At 41.9% G+C, this 22,214-nt stretch overlaps 1 protein-coding gene across 2 annotated transcripts in view; it reads right to left on the reverse strand.

Moving 5' to 3' along the window:
* WASHC4 (WASH complex subunit 4) overlaps nt 1-22,214 on the reverse strand; it is a 115,438-nt gene that overhangs the window by 71,791 nt on the left and 21,433 nt on the right. For both annotated transcript variants that reach the window (XM_073620278.1, XM_073620279.1), the window contains exons 3-9: nt 16,977-17,030; nt 14,921-14,986; nt 11,238-11,283; nt 5,424-5,491; nt 3,491-3,573; nt 1,685-1,727; nt 216-319 (exon numbers count right to left, since the gene is read on the reverse strand). In XM_073620278.1, the coding sequence (XP_073476379.1) occupies nt 216-319; nt 1,685-1,727; nt 3,491-3,573; nt 5,424-5,491; nt 11,238-11,283; nt 14,921-14,986; nt 16,977-17,030 (464 nt within the window). The remainder of the gene's footprint in view (nt 1-215; nt 320-1,684; nt 1,728-3,490; nt 3,574-5,423; nt 5,492-11,237; nt 11,284-14,920; nt 14,987-16,976; nt 17,031-22,214) is intronic.

Genomic DNA, 22,214 nt, shown 5'->3' on the forward strand with positions numbered 1-22,214 from the left:
CTCCATAATATATGTCCTTTTTGATATTGCCTGTAGTACCATGTTAATATTTTAACTATGAGTTACCCAATAAGTGGTATCATTTTAACACCACATTGCTTATTAATGCTTTAAATATTAAAGCAGAATAAAACTGGTGTAAACAAACATGGAAGGACACATCACCTTCATGCACATACTGATTAACAAGGTTCAAAACAAAATAACTGCCATACCTTTTGTACATTGTCCAGTGATCCTTTAATGCGGCATGGTTTTCAATTATTTCATCCAGAGTAAGCAGAACAGTCAGCAGTTCTCCTAAGTGTTCATACATTGTCTACATAAAAAAATAGGATGATACATTCATCATGACAGGAAGTAATACATGGTAAAGAAATTATTTAGTCAGAAACAGCCAAACTGCAATTACTTAAAAAAAATAAAATAATGGCATACCATAATGCGCTCTATACACTTATTCTGGGTATAATATTACATGACAAACAGATGCATGACCTTTTTAGGTGAGATTATGGGGTTGATTTACTAAAGGCAAATAGTCTGTGCACTGCACGTGCAGTTGCACTAGATCTGACGAGAAGCTCTGAAATGAGAGAAAGCTCTGCTGATTTCTATCATCCAATCATGTGCAAGCAAATACGCTGTTTTTTTTTTTTTCCTTGCATGTTCCTCTCCGATCTAGAGCAACTGCACTTACAGTGCACAGACTAATTTGCCTTTAGTAAATTAACCCCTATGTATTGTGTTCCAAAATTCCCAAGCTAAACCCTTATTTATGATCATTTATTCCTTTACATATTTAAAAAAAAAAAGACCCTTAAAGTGGCTGCAAAGTCAGAAGGTTTTTTTATCTTAATACGTTCTAAGCATTAAGATAAAAAAATCTTTTGTGTGCAGCAGCCCCCCTAATACTTACCTGAGCCCCATCTCGATCCAGCAATGTTTCACGGGTGTCTCGGCTGCCCCGGGACTCTCCTTCCTGATTGGCTGAGACGGCAGCACAGCACCATCGGCTCCTGCTGCTGTCAAAGACAGTGAGCCAATGAGGAGAGAGAGGGGGTGGGGTCAAACTGCGGCTCCATGTCTGAATGGACACAGGGAGCTGTGGCTCAGCTCGGGTGCCCCCATAGCAAGCCGCTTGCTGTGGGGGCATTCAGCAGGAGGGAGGGGCCAGAAGCCCCGGTAACAGACCCGAGAAGAGGAGGATCTGTGCTACTCTGTGCAAAAGCACTACACAGAGCAGGCAAGTATGACATGTTTGTTATTTTTAAAGAAAAAAAATTAGACTTTAGTATACCTTTAAAAAAAGGGTTAAAATGGGTTGTAAAGTCTCTCATACTTACCTCCTCTGTGCAAGGGTTTTGCACAGAGTGGCCCCGATCCTCCTTTTCTGGGGTCCCCCCGCAGGACCTGGCCCTGTCCCCCATGTCATTGGATTTGATTGACAGCAGCGGGAGCCAATGGCTCCTGCTGCCATCAATCTATCCAATGAGGATCCGAGACACCAGCTGGAGCTGGTGTGCTCGTCCCCGTCGCTGAAAAGACCGCGTTCAGGTAAGTAAAAGGGCGGCTCTGGGGCACAGCTGCATCATAAGAGATTTTTCACCTTAATGCATAGAGTTTATTAGGGTGAAAAACCCTGAGGGTCTACAACCCTTTTAACAACATTCACAATCCTTACCAGAAAATGAACTCCTGATGTTTCAATTATCTTTGATTCATTCCTGCAAAAAGTCACAAGAGTAACATTCATTTAAAAAGTTTCACTAAAATTTTCCATGATAACTTAATAATACAAATCCTATGGGTATACACACAGCCAGCAATGTCCTAGCCAGTATACCTCAATTTAGTTGTAGAATAAAAGTCAACTTTGCATTTTATTACAAATGTTTCATGTATACGCACACCCAGCAATGTCTTGGGCTATGGCAAAGACGACAGGCAAATTAAAGTTGCAACAAAACGCCAGTAAACAAATATTAGCCCATTAGATGACTATAAAAACAGCTCTTGCTGCAATACTGACCTTCAGTCTAGAGCTGTGCTCCACATTACTTCTTTTCTGATATCATTCTCCTGGGTTGAAGGATGGCTAGCATCCTTCAACCCACTTCATCTGAGCCCAGGATGTCATGGACCTGCTCTTAGCCTGTGACTTGGCACTGAAGTAGAAATAACAAAGAGATAAGCTCATCTCTTTGTTACTGTGTTTTTATCTCCAATAGCAGCATGCTTCAAGTCAGTACATGAACTGACTGACTCCATGCACTCCCCCATTCTGAGATCTGATGTACAGTCATTGCAAAAAGATAATACCGAGCCAAACTCAGGTACTTACACTGCTTGAATCAATCCTTAACAGCAAGAAATCATTTTTTCCCAAGCTGCCAAACCTCTAGCTCAAAACCAGTAGCAAAGACAAGAAAATAAATCTAAGAGAAGTGGTGTATAGCAAACATCATAAGGTGCCTGAATTGACCTTGATAGCACCACCCAATCTGCTACTGGAATCCAAATGGAGAACCAGAACTTCTACATATAGAGTGGAATGCAGCGAGATACAATATCCTTACTTAAAGTGGAATGCTAGCCCAACATTAATTCTTAAAAACGTCCCCCCCCCCCCCGCCTTCTGCTACCTATCCTCCCTAACATATGTAAAAAAAATAGTTAAGTGTATATTTAACTATTTTTAGTTTGCTCCGGTCAAGTCAAGTGATCAGTGAACATCAGCTGCTAAGAAGAGGGTTCACTCGACAACAGGTGGGAATTCTGAAAGTGGTGACATTACCCCATAGACTCCCATGGCCGAGCCGTTGTCAGCACTCCCTCCTCCCCCCTGCAGCTGCAGCTCAAGGACACTGGAATTCGGAGCTGCAGGATCATGTGACCAGACTAGGAGGTTAGCAGGAGGGGGGTGGGAACATTTGTAAGCATAGTTCCTGTTTGGCTAGAATTCCAGTTTAAAAGATAAGTTCACCTTTGCAGGTTAAAAAAAATTGCATTTACTACTGTATTTATTTTTAGGAGCCTGGCAGGCATTGTACCAGCAATCAGGAGATCGCAGGTGCAATGCAGGACTCCTGCAGATTGACTGTCAGTGTAAGCTGTCTGCTTTTACCTTATTGGCAAGCAGTTTGACACCGACAGGAAGAATCTAACTACCAGAGCACTCCACAGTGCTGTGGTAGTTCACTGAGAACTACAAGTGGTCAGCTGCAAAGGATGTCGGTACTTGTAGTTCATTCATTCACAGAACTCTGAATGAATGATGCAGCCGTGTGGGCAGAGCTCTCTTCTCCCCATTCTGCTGTCACACAGAACAGCAGGAGTGGGAACTAAAATTGGCTGGAACATGTAACATGTTCCCAAAGGTGAACTTATCCTTTAACCTACTCCAGTTCCTACTTTTTTTTTTTTTAGGAACTAGATATCGAATATGACACAAAGATATAACATACCATACGCTTCTCACAAAAATTACCTGCTGCTTGTGTACAAGGATGCTAACTGATGGACAACATTCATTACAACCTCGTAACATCTTGTAACAAAACATGAAAGCTCCTGAGAAAAAAAACAAAAAACAAAATAAATAAATAAATAAATATAACAGAAATGTAAAAGTTAAAGCAATACAATTTTTTTTTGTCTTGGGCTACACTGACAACTTCGCTCTTTGCTACTGGGAGCTTTAACTATTTATCGGCAGCCATCTCATATCTTGCATACTAAAATCAATGTGAAAGACATTGTAAATAGCAAGTTAGATCCCTTAAATTTAAAGAGATTTATTTTTACCCTGTAAATCTAGGTTTATAGGAAAACAAGCAACAAAATAATTTAACACAACATAATTCAATGTTTTGCAATACTTTTTTATACTACTAGGGTCATTGGTTCAAATCCTAACCATGGCACTACCTAGCTGGACTTTGCATGTTCTCCTTGTGCCTGTGTGGGTTTCCTTTGGGTACTCCAGTTTCCTCCCACACTCCAAAGACATGCTGGTAGGTTAATTGGATCCTGTCTAAATTGGTCCTATAGTATGTGTAGGTATGTATGTATGTGAGCGAGGGACCTTAGATTGTAAGCTCCTCGAGGGCATGGACCGATGTGAATTTACAGTATATATGTAAAGCACTGAGTAAATTGATGGCACTATATAAGTACCTGTAACAAATAAAATGTAAAATGCTATTATCTCTTTTCCTTTACAAGAAAGATTCAGAGGGGATTTGGTTCTCTGCTACCCATAAACAAACAATACATATGAAAATCCACTTTAAACAAACAGTTTCAGTTGATTTGCTTTTAAGGTAATAACATTGGTGCAGTGGTTTTGGATGCAGTAGTATGGGGACACCCAGTCTACCATACCCTAAACACTGATTTATTAGGCCTAATAGACACCACAAATAAGAAATATTTTGACATTCCTTCTTTCTTTAGATATTGTTTTTTTTTTTATGCCCTGTGACAATATTAACCGACTCATATTGAGTTTCCTTAATGCCACGTACACACGAGCGGACTTTTCAACGGACTAGGTCCGACAGTCTTTCCAGCGTACGTCCGCCGGACTTTCAAACGAATGGACTTGGACACACACGATCACACCAAAGTCCGACGGATTCGTACGTGATGACGTACGACCAGACTAAAATAAGGAAGTTCATAGCCAGTACCCAATAGCTGCCCTAGCGTCGGTTTTAGACGTCGGACTAGCATACAGACGGGCGGATTTTTTGATCGGACTCGAGTCCGTCGGAAAGCTTTGAAACACGTTTTATTTCTAGGTCCGTCGGACTTTTGGGAAAATAAAGTCCGGTGGAGCCCACACACAAATTGTCCGACGGAGTCCGGTCTGCCGGACCAAGTCTGCCGGAAAGTCCGTTCGTCTGTACGCGGCATTAGAAACATTTTGAAGTGCCTAAATGGCGTGAGCGGGGCCAATTATTAGAGACCTTCACTGACATTGATGCAGGCTGTAAAAGAAACAGGATGGGTAGTCCCTTACAATTTGCAAGAGGGATTGCTACTCTGCTACTTCACAGGTAGCAGAGCATTTCTCTTTTTTTTTTTGCCTAAAGTTCAGCTTTTACCCCTAAATCTTACTTGTACACTTAAAACGTCCACTCAGCCACAAACCTCTAACCCTTAAAAGACAACTGACCCCAATCTTTTTTTTATTAGAAGTCATACTTACCTGATGTGCAGCTCCAGTGAGAACTTTGCTGTGTGGTCTTCCTATTTTAAAACCTCCCAGTCATGTAATGCAGAGCAACCTCCACCACACAATGATTTACTATCCTCCATTTCTCATAAATGGGCCGCTCTGACATCAGCCAACATTAGCAACAAATAACAGAAGTCATATCATAAGAAGAGAAATTTCCTTCCAGAAGAAAATTTACCTGTAGGAATGAAACAAACCTTCCCATCTGAATCTGGGAATCTCCCTCCACAATACTGGACTCTGCAGCTAAAAACAAAATCAAACAACATTAAACATTATTATTATTATTATACAGGATTTATATAGCGCCAACAGTTTACGTAGTGCTTTACAACTTGAGGGTAGACAGTACAAATACAATACACTTTAATACAGTAAGAATCAGAGGGCCCTGCTCCTTAGAGCTTACAATCTAAGAGGGACATCCTTTGTGTCCATAAATCCTGACATATTCCTACATTTTATAGTTGATGTACCAAATGATTTTAGTGTTTTTCATCGTGTAGGGAATGGTGGGGAATTGCCACCCTCTGAAAAGCGATCTATGGATCGTTTTTTTCAGACTGTAGTATAGCAGCGGCTGGCAGGGGCTCAGGAGGCAATTCTGTAGCCTGTTAAATATCTACCCCCCCCCCCCCCCCCCCCCCCCCAATATCAAAGGGGATATTGGAATGAAAAAAAATGCACCACAACCGCAAGCCAAGCATTTGGCTCACAGTGGTGGTGCACTCCTGTTAAACTCAATGGATGCATTCGACACATGATGCCGCCTGTCAAATTCTGTTCAACAAACTGTGGAGCAAAGCGTTGTGGCCGCAGAATGTGTATAGCTCTGTCAGGCTGTAATGTTACCATTTGGGTGGGCAGCCGCATGTTTTTACTGGCCCTCAGAAGCCCATGTGAAAAAACTCCGAATGAGAAATCCTGCAAATTGAGGGGATAGCTCCTTAGACAGCTGTCACCATAAAAGTTGTACCCAGGTGGAGATTTCCCCTCCACTCCTGTTACAGATAATCAGAAACCACTAGGAGAAGGTTTGGAGCTCGGAAGCAGGAAACAGTGGTAAGAGAAATTGAGGAGTTGTAGAAGACAGAGTCTTCTGAAAGACTTACAGATCTGTAGAGAGAGAAGTAATCCAGCAAGTATGTACTGTTACATTATTGTATAAGAAGACAGGGTAAGTAAAAGCAGGCAACCACACTACAAAATTAAGCCTCGTACACACTACTAGTTTTTTTTTTCTTTCAACCCAGCGGGCTAAACGGAAAAAGAAAACTGACCACTCAGGTCGTAGCCGCTGTAATAACAATGGGATGATAGTACAGCGATCTCCCCTGCAGTTCCATTGTGCTCTGGTAGGGGGGGGGGGATGCCCCACCACTAGAGCACTCTGGCCAATGGCTGAGAGCACTGGTCAGGAGCTGATCAGCAGACCTTTTTTGGACATGCCTCTTCGACAGAACGACCAGCTTCTGTTGGACCTGCTGCATTACACACGGGCCCAAATGTCGGCCGCTTTATATTGAATTGGTCAATGCCACCCGGCATTCAACCCATGTGTACTAGGCTTAAGGCTGCATTCATGAGTTCCGGGAACATATGCAGAAACACGCATTTCCAAGCATGTTCCCTGAACGCACATCGCTCTTGCCATCAATTGACAGCAAACATGCGTTTTTGTGTGTGATAAACATGCAGTAAAAAATTCACCAAAATTCACCAAGCTTTGTGACCAAAACAGCTGCGGGAGCTTCTTTAGCACATTTGTCATGTGAAGGGCAGCCTGTTCAAGTGGATGGGCTGTCCTATAGGGTCACGCAAAAAAAACGAAACTAAAAGAAAACAAAACATGCATTTGTGAAACGTGAAAGGTGAATCGTGAATGTATGGGAAAACTAATGCAGATACAACTTTGAAAACTCTAATTTCTCTATCACATTCTGTCCCAGCAATGATGGTAACCAGGATAAATAGAAGGTAAACCTCTCCAGTGGGGACACAGACAGCAATAAAAACCTGACTCTACAGATTTAAAAAAGCTTAGTGTTGAACTTTAAATCTCACCACATAGGTATATTTATAAATGATGTAGTAAGAGATAAAAGGCTAATGGACACATTTTAACTCTGTAGTCTAATACATGTCAGTTTGTTTTAAAGTGACCAGTCCTCTTTAAGGGATTAGGGAGAGCAAACAAAGCTCAATAAACATAAAAATGCTTTTTCTGGACAGAAACAGAATCAGTAACATAATACACATTGGGAACGAAAGGCCTGTTTAAAGTGGAACTTCACTCTCTCAATCAACATTGACCAATTCTAATCCTTATGCTGCTAGCATTAGTAAACAGAGTGGCAAGTATTTCACATTTCCACGTTTGAAACATTTTTACATTTCTTCAGTTACTTCCTGGTTTTTCCAGGCCTAGGTAAATGAGTTCATATATCCCAGGAGTCTCAGGGGGGAGAGGCGGGTTTCTCAACCAGGGTTCCTCCAGAGGTGACTAGAGGTTCCTTGAGCAATGTCTTCCTCTCACATAAGTTCCCACTGACACCACTGATCTTTTTAGCTATCTGTAAGGAGGTAATTCTTCCCAATGACCACAAGTGTAAGGATCATTCTTCTCACTGACAATCACACTAATGTATCCTGAGTTAAAGATATGAATATTTTTAGCAGGGGTTCTCTGAGGCCAGAAAGTTATTTCGGGAGTTCCTCTGTGTTGAAAAGGCTGAGAGAGGCTGGCAGATGGATTCCAGGAAGTAAATGCTACATGAATCATCTGCCCTTACTCAAGATGGCCATGGCCAGAAATGCTAGGGGGTGTTTTTCAAAGTGATTTCTCGGCAAAAAAAAGCATAGAGACATGGGATAGATGGGGGAGTTTGCTCTGAATATTAAAAATGAACTAAATAGCATTTTTGGTTTGTGGTGCTCAGATGCAGTGTAGTTCCACTTTAAGATTAATAGGAAAACTATTGCTGAAAACCAAAAATACATCTAAAATCAGTAAAACGTCATTAGTATACACTGAGGTCTGTTTATAAAAAGAAAAAGAAAAAACAGGCTATTGACAACAGCAGCCAAACAGATTTTAGCTTTCACTCTCTGACACTATCAATACACATTGTTGGATAGGAGTAAGGCATTCCAAATGCTAAACAATTATTCCACTTACACGCACTCGTATTGCCAGAGTCTGAATATTAATGTGTATAGAAAAATGTGGCGGGAGAACGCAAAGAACACACAACCAATCCTTGTTCTCCTGGGAACATCATGATCATCAGCCAAGTTGAGTGAACATTAGCTGGATCAGACAACAACAACAACTTCATGATTCAGGGACCTTTTTCTGCACTGGCTTACATTAACTACTTCAGCCCCCTTAAAGGCCATGCCATTTTTTGCGATACGGCACTGCGTCGCTTTAATGCAATGCTGTACCCAAACAAAATTGACGTCCTTTGTTTCCTACAAATAGAGCTTTCTTTTGGTCATTTGATCACCTCTACAGTTTTAATTTTTTGCGCTATAAACAAAAAAAGACGGACAAATTTGAAAAAAAAAAAAACAAAAAAAAACAAAAACCACAGTTTTTACTTTCTGCTATAATACAGTACAAAAAAAAAATATAAAAACAAAATGTATTCAACAGTTTATATTCTACTTATTTTTAGTAAGAATAAAAAAAAAAAAAAAAAAAATCGCAATAGGCATATATTGATTGCACAAAAGTTATCGCGTCTACAAACTATGGGATAGATTTAGGGACTTTTTTTTTTACTGTTTTTACTGGTAATGGCAGCGATCTGCGATTTTTAGCAGGACTGCGACATTGCGGCGGAGAAATCTGACCCTAAGTGACACTTTTTGGGGACCAGTGACATTATTACATTGATCAGTGCTAAAAAAAAGGCACTGATTAATGTAAAAATTACACTGGCAGAGAAGGGGTTAACACTAGGGGCGATCAAGGGGTTAAGTGTGTTCCCTGGGTGTATACTAACTGTAGGGGGGATGGGCTACCAGGGACATGACAGAGATCACTGTTCCCGATCACTGGGAACAGAAGATCTCTGACATGTCATCTGGCAGAACGGAAATTCACCTTGTTGACATAGGCAGTTCCCCGTTTTACCTCTGTACACCTTGTACGAGGGTCACCAGCGTGCACCCGCTATCTACTATGCAAAAACCGACATACACCTACGCCGGTTTGCGCAGGACTGCCACAGTATAATGACGGTGGTTGGTCAGCAAGTGGTTAAACAAGGCATCACATATTGACATTTCCTTTCTCCATGCTTCATAGATAGGTTCCAGTACAGTTACCCGTTTTGTCCTAAACTCCAGTACAAGACCCTGTACATATTCCCTGGAATTCATAAAAGGTGTCAAAGACAATCTTTAGAATTCAGTCCTATGCATGGTACACTCGGCCTGAATATCGGCCAGTTCAACAAAAACCAGCCAACATTCGGCCCTTGTGTACACCAGCCTGTCCGACAGAAGCCGACCGAACAGCTGTTCACCTGTCAGAACACAATAGCTCAGTGGGGAGATCTCTGTACTAACATCAGATAGTTAGTACAGCAAGCTCCTCAGCTTTTGTTCATTCAACCCGCCAGGTTAAACTAAAAAAAAAAAAAAAAAAAAAAAAAACTGATAGTGTGCACCAGGCTTTACTTTGCACTATAAGTGTGACAGATTCTTGTACCTGTTAGAAACAGGTAAATATTTATCATTAACTTTTTATTAAGATTTATATAAAAGAAAATACAAACGTGGTATACAGTGCTTCAAGTAATACAATATAAGCACACAATATTGAGTAACAATTAAGATATAAAAATGGGTAAATAATCTGTCACATGGTGGGCAGCAGTACTGAGGCTGGAGGGTCCATACCGCAGACATTCTGTCTTCAGTGCATGCTCAAACCCTTGTAAGGACACTATTGGCTGTGCAGCCATCCGTGTTCTAGCATCCAATTACATATTGTCGGCCCCATGCAGCTGCCGGTCAGGAGATATAGGTGAATGTAAACAAAAGGACGGGGATGCTGACTGATGTCATTGACCAAAATGGCTATTATCATATTTGGGTACTGACATCAGCCAGCATCCATGCCATTTTGTTTACATGGAGAGCAGCCACAAGCAGGGAGAGAGCAGAAGGGGGGAAATCAAAGCAAGTGGGGAGAAGAGTGAGAGACGAGGGACACTGCAAGGCAGCGCTAGCCTGTCTCTCTGCCAACTTAAAGCTGGTCTTAATTACCATCAGTTTCCCCATCTAGGAACTGGTGGTAATCAATTTTTTAATCTGTCGTAGCAATAGGCACACATTCTAAGTGGCACAGCTGAATATGTCACACATAATAATGCGTACAAAACTGGCTTTCATGAATTAGGCACAGGAGACCTACTTCCAGAAGACAGTCTTAGGGTCCCTTTCACACAGGGCTGTCCGTCTTGATGGACTCCGCTTGCTCAGCAGGGCATTGATCCGTTGTACTCCACTGAGCAGGCGGACCTGTCAGAGGCCCGCTGTCCTCTATGGGAGATTGAATGAAAACGACCTGCCTGTTTTCATCCGATTCCGGCTCTCTATCCATCTGTATTTGGCGGACCAGATCAGATAGCGGCGGATGTCAGCGGACATGTCACTGCTGACATCTGTCGCTCCACAGAGGTGAATGGATCAGGTCCGCCTGAAAAACTGACAGGTGGACCTGATCGGACAGCATGTGTGAAAGGGGCCTAAATGCTTTATCGAATTCCTTGGATTGTGTCCTATAAACACAGTCCCACCCATAAAACACAAACACGCACACATCCTTCTTTAGTTTCATTTTCACTTTAAAAATGTTCTGCTGCTCTTGCTGTTGGCATGCCATCCATGACTGGGCAGCAAATATAGCCAAGTCTTCTAGGTAACATTTATTTCAGCAGTCAGATCTAGAAGTACACAGAGTATAAAAGGTACTTACCTCCTTCCCCATAGAATAATAGACCATTATAGAATTTTGTTTCTGCCTGCATGGCAAAAGACAACAACAGGTTAGAACACAAACCACCATATCAAATGCTGTGTGCATAAACAACAATAAAAGGAACAGGCGCTAACAGCTACTGTTTCCTAGTGGAAAATATATAATTTATGAGGGAAGCAGAGTAATTGCCACATCCAGGAAACAGGATCAACTGACCAGCTTTATTAATAACTCTGCCTCATGACATTTGCAGTAAAGCTGATGAGGTACATCAAAACCTGGCTGTACATCAAGATCACATCTGTGCCCAATTAGGATGCTCGTGAAGTGCCAAATGGAAGAGATCGGACAAATAAAGGGTTAGGCTGCAGAACCACATTAGACAAACAGGCCTCTTGCACATGGTACGCACGTTTGAGCAATCTGCTTTTTAGGATGTACTTGCAGGTGTTTGTTTTGCGCGTATAATACATTCCTAGGGAAAATCAATTTATATATATGCGCGTATTTGTGCCCATTTGCATGGAGCGCAGATTTTTCTGCTTTTTTTTTCTACTCAAGAATGCGCAGCGCATGTTTACGCTCCTGTGTGTACATGCACATTGTAAACAATGGGCTGCATTTTAGATCAATTAAAATAAAAAACACTGTACTGAGCTTTTTCAAGCTGCAGTGTGCAAGGGGTTATATAGGTCCTAAAAAAAGAAAAAAAAGGGAAGAAAAAAAAAGAAAGCTGGATAGGAGGTCCATAGCAGGCAGATATCTGCTTTCCCCTCTTACGTTGTCTGATAGAGGCATTTCCATTTCTAATATAACTAAACATGCAGGTTTATACAGGAATAAGGTACAAAGGGCAGTTGATGTGGAGAAACCCCATAGCAATTAATCAGAAATAAACTTTCATTTATCAGTCGAAACAAAAATCAAAACTAGTGCTTTTGCTTCCTGCACTTGGGGTTGGTTCACATCTATGCACTTGCAATACATTACATTAACATACTGTACATTTGCCTATGTGTATCAGTATGCAATTTTAACATAACATACATTAACATACTGTATGTGTGATAGCATGGAAGACTGCATTAAAGTTTGCCTCTAAGAAAGAAAAAAAAAAAGCCTATCTTTACCATGTACTCAAAGCATATGGTAACATGTTACTTTGTGTTGTCTTGTGTCATAAAATCATTACCATTTGCATTGCCATATTGATTGCTCTAAATTTTCATTCCTCTGAAAAACAGAAAGTACTAAAGTGGATTTGTCGCCCTTACTAACCAAATCAGAAATCTTGTTTGATTTTTCAAAAGAATTAAAGCTGGCCAGGCTGATTGCTACAGTGTCACTGATTGGTAAGGATTTTGACATTTTTATACAGTCCAGGGAATTACCTGTGCCATTATAATGTACTACTATGAAGCCATGCTGTTGTCATAAATGCAGTCAGGAGTGGGGTATGCTACATTACCTAAGCAGATAGACCCATTTCAGGTCTAACTTCACAATGCGTGCCAGTTTCTATTTCAGAGTGAAGTAGAAACTAGCTCAGTGTCTGCTCAGGTTAACACAGGGCATAATGTTGCAGTTTTCCAAATAGAAATCTGCTAAGAGATTACCACCAGCTCAGAGCTAAGGTACAGGATATGAATTGTCAGTAGACAGCTCACATACCTTTCTCTGCCCATACAGTGCTTATACTACACAAGCAAAGCCTGCAGGGCTAACAACCCTCCTCCTCCCTCCTTCTGTGGGCTGACCTGGGGGCAGGGTCAGGCAGAGAGATTGGGGCTTGCAGCTCCAGCTCTCTTGTTCTGTCATACACAGCGGAACAGATAAATGATCACTCCTCGTTAATTGCCACTTTTGTTTATTAGGAACAGTATCTGTTCCGTTTTTATGTTTAGGAATTTAATTCCCCCCAGTATGTCTAATTGAATGCTAAAATAGCTGTCTAAAAATACAGTACACCCTACACGACTAGTTGGTCATCTACCATTATCTACTTTTTTGCACTATACTCTTAGACTCCATTCATACAGGTTGGCAGGGGCTGATGGCTTGCTGCGTTAAACACCACCTTTGGACACAGCTGCACTCCAAGCTACAGCCACATAAAAACTGGCTAATTAGGTGCAGACAGTTTGTGTGCAGCAAGAAACCCTGAAAAAAAGCCATGCTTGGACACAATGGGGTTAATTTACTAAAACTGGAGGGTGCAAAATCTGGTGCAGCTGTGCATGGAAGCCAATCAGCTTCTAACTTCATCTTGTTTAACCGCTTTCCGACCAGCCACTGCAGTTGTACTGCAGCAACATGGCTCGGCTGCGTGAATCACCGCCATGTTACGTCGGTAACAAAGACGCCACTAGGGGGCGCGCACCCCCTGCTCGCCCACAGAGCCGATGCGGGTGCCCAGCGGTCGCGATCACCGCCGGGCTCCCCGAGAACCGGTATCTGTGTGTGTAAAGACACAGTTTCCGGTTCTCTGAGGGGAGAACAGACAGATCGTCTGTTCATACAGAGTATGAACAGCGATCTGTCATCTCACCTGCACAGTCCCCTCCCCCCTTCAATTAGAACACACAATAGGGAACACATTAACCCCTTGAGCACCCCCTAGTGTTAACCCCTTCTCTGCCAGTGACATTTTTACAGTAATCAATGCATTTTCATAGCACTAATCGCTGTAAAAATGCCAATGGTCCCAAAAATATGTCAAAATTGTCCAACATGTCCGCCATAATGTCGCAGTCCCAAAAAAAAGAGCAGATCGCCGCCATTACTAGTAAAAAAAAAAAAATTAATACTAAAAATGCCATAAAACTATCCCCTATTTTTTAGACACTATAACTTTTGCGCAAACCAATCACTATACGCTTACTGCGATTTTTTTTTTAACCAAAAATATGTAGAAGAATACATATTGGCCTAAACTGAGGAAAACAATTGTTTTTTTATATATTTTGGGGGGATATTCATTATAGGAAAAAGTAAAAAAAATTGCGGTTTTCTCAAAATTGTCGCTTTTTTTGTTTATATCGCAAAAAATAAAAACCGCAGAGGCGATCAAATATCACCAAAAGAAAGCTTTATTTGTGGGGAAAAAAAGGACGTCAATTTTGTTTGGGTGCAACGTCGCACGACTGTGCAATTGTCAGTTAAAGTGACGCAGTGCCGAATCGCAAAAAGTGCTCTGGTCAGGAAGGGGGTAAAATCTTCCGGGGCTGAAGCGGTTAATTAGGCCTTGACAAAAAAAAAAAAAAAAAGGAAGGAAGCTGATTGGTTTCTATGTAGAGCTGCACCAGATTTTGAACAGTTTTAGAAAATCAACCCCACAGTGCATGTGCCAAGGCTCTTGGCACATGCACTGCTGACAGCTGCTCCTGTTTACCAAAGGGGGGGGGGGATAACAAAACTGGAGCGTGCAAAATCTGGTGCAGTTTTGCATAGAAACCAATTGGCTCCCATGTTTTCTTGTAAAAGCTTAACTTAACGGAGCTGAAGTTAGAAGCCGGTTGGCTACCAAGCACACCAGATTATGAGTGCTCTGGTTTTAGTAACTCTCCCCATAGTGTGCAGCGTTTAGAATCACTAGGAAGAATCTACTGAGTCTTGTCAGTGGCCAGCCATATTAATGTAGCCCTAATTTACAAACTCAAACTCCTGTGAACAGTACTTACCTCATACTTTAATTTCTTAATTTCACAGCACAAAGCAGCATATACTGTTATAACTTTATTTAAAACCTAGAAAAGGGAATAAGCATAACAAGAGAATATTAGACTAAACAAAAGGAGAAAAAATTTCCAATAAAAAAAAAATCTCAGTGCTGCCAAGCTCCTCCAACCTTTTCCAACCACTTCCCGTCTACATGCATTTGCTCCAGCATTGGCTGCATATCACTGCTCAGGTCCAGCATTCCGATAGTAACAACAGTGGACCATGCCTGCATGTTGGCAAGGCTGCTTGTAAATTCCATCAGGGACAGGGTGGCAATGCAGGGGCACAATTTGGAGTTGTCACCCTACAAAAGCAAGTGCCTAACCAAAAGCACTCAGTGCAGCATCGCCAAGTATTTTTCTAATAAAAGTGGTTGTTTATGTTAAAGGAAATACAAGATTTAAGTGATCAGGTCTAAATAACAGTTAAATGTGTGGGTGCAATCCAATGGCCTAGACATACTTCTGGAAAAATGCTCATTCAGATTGAATGAATGTGGATGTTTAGGACTATAGATGAAGGAAGGCGAGCAATAGTTACAACTCAACTAGCACTGGATAATCTTGGGGAACAACCTAACCAATCAATTCTTCCTCAAAGGCTCATGCAGCAGAAGTGCTGATAGACATAGGATTGTTCTCCAGGCAACCCATAACTGCCCATAACTTGCCACTGGGCAAAGTCGATCTAACGTTTTAAATCACACCCAGAGTAGGTAGCATATTTCATGAAATAGCTTCTATTTACTCAAATCCAGGGAATTCAATAAAGTCCTAGTGACACTTTTCTGGTGATATGGCCCTTCAGGCTGTGCCAGATTGAAAAACCCTTACCTGCCATTTTGGTAGCTTTAGCGCCATATGCAGCAGATTTAGCTAGTTGTTAATAGCGCCACTTTTACAAAGTGGCGCTATTACTGCACCAAATAAAAAAATATCTCCAGTTCATAGATAACGAAACCAGAAGTAATAAATACCAACTTTAAGGTTGGGCATGCATGGGTAAGTTCCACTGGTCCTGTGGGCAGATTAAAAAAAAAAAAAAAAACAGATCCCACAAATAAACGTGAGGTGGCTAGAGAAACTTTCCTTCGAGGACGACGAATATGATAACACAGCGGGGACTCTTCCTCCTCTAAGGAAATTTTATCAACAAGCTGGGTCAAGAGAAGTCGTTGGGTCGACTTCTCTGGAACGGGAAAAGCCATGATGATTTGAAACTTGGCTGGTTCAGCATTGATTCATCTACGGCCACCTTAAGTTACAGTACAGAGACAGGCTGAGTGCCTGTCTCAGTATGCTGTGTAGCAGGCAGCATATCTAGGCCCGCTCCCTCATCACCTCCTCACCTCTCACTGGCTTTTGGATTCACAGTCGATAGCCGCCTAGCAACCTGTGATGCTGACAGTGGGTGAAGCTTGAATCTGAACTACTAGTTCCCCAGCAGGTCTACTCTCTCCTTGCGATTGACAGCAAGCAGTGGCATTATTCTATAGCCATATCTGGGTTGTCTATTGGCTATGGATCTGACCACTGCTTGCTGTTAATCACAAAGGTAGCAAGCCTGATGGGGTACTAGTTTCTGCCCACCCAGCTTAAATAAAACCCTCGGCTGTGTGACAGCTGTAGCAATAAGTGGAAGCTGAGCTGCACCAAGGACTGACTGCCTGTATGCTCGCTCCGGTCTCACTGTGTGTCCGCATGGCGTGCATGCCCCAGACTCATGGACCTGTTTATAACAACAGGTACATTAATTTTTCGTCCACACGGACATTTGACATAGACACCCTTTATGAATACCCCTGAATGTACTCTGACTGCACATACTAATGACATAAACATCATTTCTAAAAAGAAAAACAGGAAATGGGTGTACTGAAAGAAACACGGAGGCTGCCATTGTTGACCTCCCTATCAAAATGCTAATTGCCTGACTGCCTTGGCTTTAATACTTTGAGAATACACTTCCTTAATACAGTTTCCTTGAATGGGACTCAAGTAAAAGTATATTATATACCTTGTTTTCTGTTCTGATGAGCTCCAGAAGAGAAGACTGCTCATATGGCACAAGCTAAAATAAAAAGACAAGCCAGTCATCATTTTGTTCATGGACTAAAGAGACCCTGTCACCAGCTTAAAAAAGGGCAGGCAAAAGCACAAAAAAAAAAAAAATACTATAGTGTGCCACTTGCATGACAGCACTGAGTCTGCTGGGACTTTTGACATATAGTCCAAGGTAACTGCGCCCAGCAGCAGTTTCTGGTCTTTGACTGCAAGTAACATGCATAAACAACATTAAATGCACATATAAACACATATGGGAAGATTTTTGTTAAAATGAATGGTCTGGAGACACGGTCTCTTCAAAGATATTTTTAATTCAACAGATTATAACAAAATAGCAAAACTCAAAATTATTCAACTTCAGACATCATGTTCATCACTACATTATACTTATGTAAATAGTTTTATCGTATTTATTTTTGTTTACATTCCCTTGGGTCATTGACACATGAAATTAGATACATTTTCTCTATAGAGGAGGCAGACAGAAATATATACTCAAAGATATTATAACTCTGTCTGGCACATACCTTAGTCCACTTTCGTTTACAAGACAAAAAGTAAACTTAAGCCCCAAATAAATAAAATTGCTATTGTACGTGATAGATTGGCATGGTGAAGTGGCAGCCCAGGCACCATAGGTCACCATTTCCATATCAGAGTTCCCTGGTTTTCAGGTCTCCTAGTGTCTTCTACAGGAAATGGAAGCAGAATTGTTGGCACCAACCAGAAAAAGGGCACTAGTTTGCAGGGGGGGGGGGGCAGGCTGAAGATGCTGCCCTTTTAGCAATGCTACCGATAGTTTGGCACCACTGGGCCTCCTGTAGGGGGACCAGGCACACAGGGGGACAATTACAGAATGATGCACTGTGTCCCTCCAGCAGCTGAAGGCCAATTTCTCCCCTACTCCCACCAGCTTTCAGCTGCTGGAGGGAGAGACACAGACACAGTGCATCATTCTGTAGTTGTCCTCCTATCCCACCGCACCTATCCCCCTCCCTGTGTTGCCCACATCCAATTCCCCAGGGATTGCCCGGGCCCCACCTCGTCCCCCCGCAGCGCTGCCGGCTCTCCTCTCTCGCCGGCTGCTGTGGGTACACAGGCGAATGGAGAGTGGGGGAAGGGGCCAGTAAATGTGTAATTTACCGACCCCTCCCTTTTCTGAACTGGACACAGTGGGCGGTACCAATCGCTCCTGTGTCCACTGATAACTGAGCATAGTAAACTGTTTACTATGCTTCCGTTTATAAATGAGCAGGAGCCTCTGTCCCCTGTTCATTCATCATCAGTGCAAATGAGGTTGCAGAGAAAGGAACGGAAGAATCTGTGTCCTCCATTCCTTTCTTTGTCTCAAAGGTGAGATGTCAGGGGTGTTTAGACCCCTTAATATTTCATCCAAGCCCCCCGCTCCCCCCCTCTCCCAACAGCGATGTAAAAAAAGTTGTAAGAAATCATTTTAAAAATTGTAAAACAAATAAAAACAAAAATATTTTACAAATTGGAAAAATAACTGTACATTTTTAAAAAATGTTGTCATTTGGAGGGTCATGTAGGCTGTACGGGGGCCCCATGATTTCTCATAGCAGCCCTGCCTTTTATGCTGCTACCATTAATGTCATCCTCATTATCACTGCTGTGATCCAAATCCACCCACTGCCAAATTTAATAGTATCACAATGGTAATCTTTTGTAGGTGCTACAATGAAGAAACCCTACAGCCCTTAAAGTGGTTGTAAACCCTTACATACCACTTTTACCTACAGGTAAGCCTATAATAAGGCTTGTACCGACGACACTGGAGCATGCGCACTGAAGAAAGGGCACGATCGTGTCGTTTCCACAGGGTCCGTGCTGTGACCGTCGGCTCCTGCGCACATGCGTGGGAGTGTCATCACGTGACTCTGGCCAGTCACAGAGCCAGAAGGAAGAGGGGTGAAGGTGCACGCGGCCATCAGCGGGGGGACATCGCGGGCTTCGTTTGCAGGTAAGTGGCACATAATGTGCTATACTAGCCCATACTAGCCCATTATGCTTTTACTTTGCAGGGAACAAAAAAGGGTGTAAAACCCATTAGGGTTTACTTCCTCTTTAACACTGGTTTTCACTGCTGCAATCCCTAGTCAGGTATACTCAATCTGCCCTGTGACTAGTAATGTCGCTTCTAATTCCAGAGCTGCAGGTCTTTAAGGACTTATGCACACAGCAGCTCAAAGAAGCTGCTCCTACAGGATTTTGAGCTCTCATTTCTTCTGCCTGGAAACTCCCCTCCAGGTTATGTCCATGCACACTATTGCTTTTTCAAGAGTTTACAGGCATATGCTCATACTGTACAGGCAAAAAAAAAAAAACAATAAACCCCACCAAACTCGCGTTTTTGAGAGGCACTTTCGACCAGAAAAGACGCCCAAGTGCACAAAAACGCGTAAAAGGAGCATGAAAAAGCTCAAAGAAGCTCGAAAACACACAAAAAAACTAGGAAAAAAATAGCTGAGGGGTGGGTTTGTGAAAAAAAACGCTTACGCTCAAAAAAAAAAAAAAAAAAAAAAACTCAAAGGAACTCAAAGCTCAATAAAAACATGCAAAAGAGGCTAAAAAAATACAAGCTTCCTCGAGCTGAAATAAAAGCTCAGATGCCTGAAAAAGCAGCTTTTTATTTTGAGCTGCAGTGTGCATGTGCCCCCTATCAAACAAGCTCCACTTCATTCCTTGTTCTGTATTTACCAGCATTATTAGCTAGGTCTCTTTACCCTTTCCAGCTACACACAGAGAACTGCAATGTACAGCAAAAAGTTAATTGTGACGTTACAGAATGCTTTCACTACACCAGAGATATGCAATTAGCGGACCTCCAGCTGTTGTAAAACTACAAGTCCCATCATGCCTCTGCCCCTGGGTGTCATGCTTGTGGCTGTCAGAGTCTTGCTATGCCTCATGGGACTTGGACCTCAAGCTGTTGCAGAACTACAAGTCCCATGAGGCATAGCAAGACTCTGACAGCCATAAGCATGACACCCTGGGGCAGAGACATGATAGGACTTGTAGTTTTGCAACAGCTGGAGGTCCGCTAATTGCATATCACTGCACTACACCAATGGGCCAGGTTGTGGCTATGTGATTCAAAGCAGAGCTCCACTCAAAAGGGGAAGTTCTGCTTTAAGGCCACCTTCCCCCACTCCAGGCAGTCTTCCGGGACACGTTACTGGTCCAAAACGACGGCGGGACCATTCAAAAAGCGCAGGGGGCACCTGGCTGTGACTCTGCAAGCTGAGATTCCGGGAACAGAACAAAAATGGATAAAAACGGCTCGGGTAAGGACATCGCTGGATCCTGGGACAGGTGAGTGTCTGTTTATTAAAAGTCAGCAGCTACACTTTTTGTAGCTGCTGACTTTTAATAAACACAAAAATGACAAGTATGAGTTTTACACTTTGGATTCTTCGTTACTGGTGGCTGAAGTTCCAAGTAGCTTTTATCACCCTACCACTCCCCAAAACCCGGGGTCATTCTGAATATCTGTACTTATCTTATCTACATTATACTGTAGGACAACCTGCCACAGCTGCTTTTCTTGTTTTATCATGTGTGTAAATGTTGCTCTTATTATGTTCCCTGAATGTAATTTCCAGTATGTGTTCTTACTCCATGGGTGTTGTGTAGTACCACTTATTTTAATCTGCATGCTGGGTGTAGTGGTTTGTGTGTAATTAAAGCCAACACTGAACTCAGGCACTCTAAAAAGGTGACATTTTTTATCCTGGTATAAAAGAGAAGGGTCATGTAACCGACTGTAAACAAGATCATGACAGATCATTTTTAGGCAGGAAATATTTTCAGTCTATTGTCATTAGGCCATTCTCATATGTCAAATATGAATGACACTGAATGTTTTAGAATTCCAACATATCGTTTTCAAAAACAGATTTTTTTTCTTTCAAACATTATAACAATATATCTGCCCTTAGAAAGTTGTTACCACAGAGTGTCCCCTATTAGAAAAACGTGCTCTGTATTTCGGGTCCGGTGACAACTCAACATTTTGTATTCCTCCTCATTTCCTGTTCTGGAAACAAAGGTCACTGGGAAACTCAGAGACAGTGATAAACACCTGACTGGGGTTCTAACCTTTACCTATTCTACCCAAAACTAAAAATAGTTTTGGCTTTACAGACACTTTAAATAAACCACCCTGACATTAACCAATTGTGGACACAGAGTACCCCACTGCCGCTGACCCCCCCCCCCCCGCATTTACCAGCAATTGCCATCTATGAAAGTGAGAGTCCAGAGTTGTGAAAATACAGCAGCTATAGAAGCTGCAGCTATCAAAAACAGGCCATCTGACACAGTGTTTTTAAACATTGTTAAAGAGGAAGTAAACCCTGATGGGTTTTACTTCCTCTTTGTTTCCCTGCAAAGGTAAAGCATAATGGGCTACTATGCATCGCATAGTAGCCCATTATGTGTCACTTACCTGATACAGGAGCCTGCGATGTCACAGATGTCCCCTCTTCCACAAAGCGTCCATCTTCCTGCCGGCCAATCACTCCCGCGCATGCACACGGGAGCCGCCACTAAGAGCATGATCGCCGTCAGTGCGCCTGCGCGCCATTGTCTACGGCGCAGGCGCCGTAGACATCGGTGCCTGTTTTTTGCAAATATCTCCTAAACCGTGTAGGTTAAGGAGATATTTCTTGCACCTACAGGTAAGCCTTAATCTAGGCATACCTGTAGGCAAAAGTGGTCTGGAAGGGTTTACAACCACTTTAACAAGTGAGAGAGATACAAAAGTAACATTGCTACTTTTAGCATTACTCAGTTTCATTCATCTGCAGATCAAGGGGATCATAATTTTAGTGTAATTTTATACAGGACAAATTATAAAATAAAATGTATGCTTTTTATCTATCATAGCCCTTTTTTAAAAAAAAAAACTAACACTAATCAAAATGAAAAAAAGTGGGTTTTTTTTTTTAGTTGTAGTTTTTATTATTTATATTTAGTTTGGTCTACGAATTGCATAGAAAATAAAATAATTTAAAAGACAAAAATCACGAAAAGAAAGCCTGGTTTTGTTCTAAAAAAAAAGAATTATCTGAAGTAATGACAAAGTTATTGCTGGACAGGCCCATAGCTGTAATGTAAAAACTGCTCAGGTCCATTATTATTATTCAGGATTTATATAGCGCATATA

The sequence above is a fragment of the Aquarana catesbeiana genome, linkage group LG03 (genome assembly GCF_042186555.1).
Source record: "Aquarana catesbeiana isolate 2022-GZ linkage group LG03, ASM4218655v1, whole genome shotgun sequence".
Lineage (NCBI taxonomy): Eukaryota > Metazoa > Chordata > Amphibia > Anura > Ranidae > Aquarana > Aquarana catesbeiana.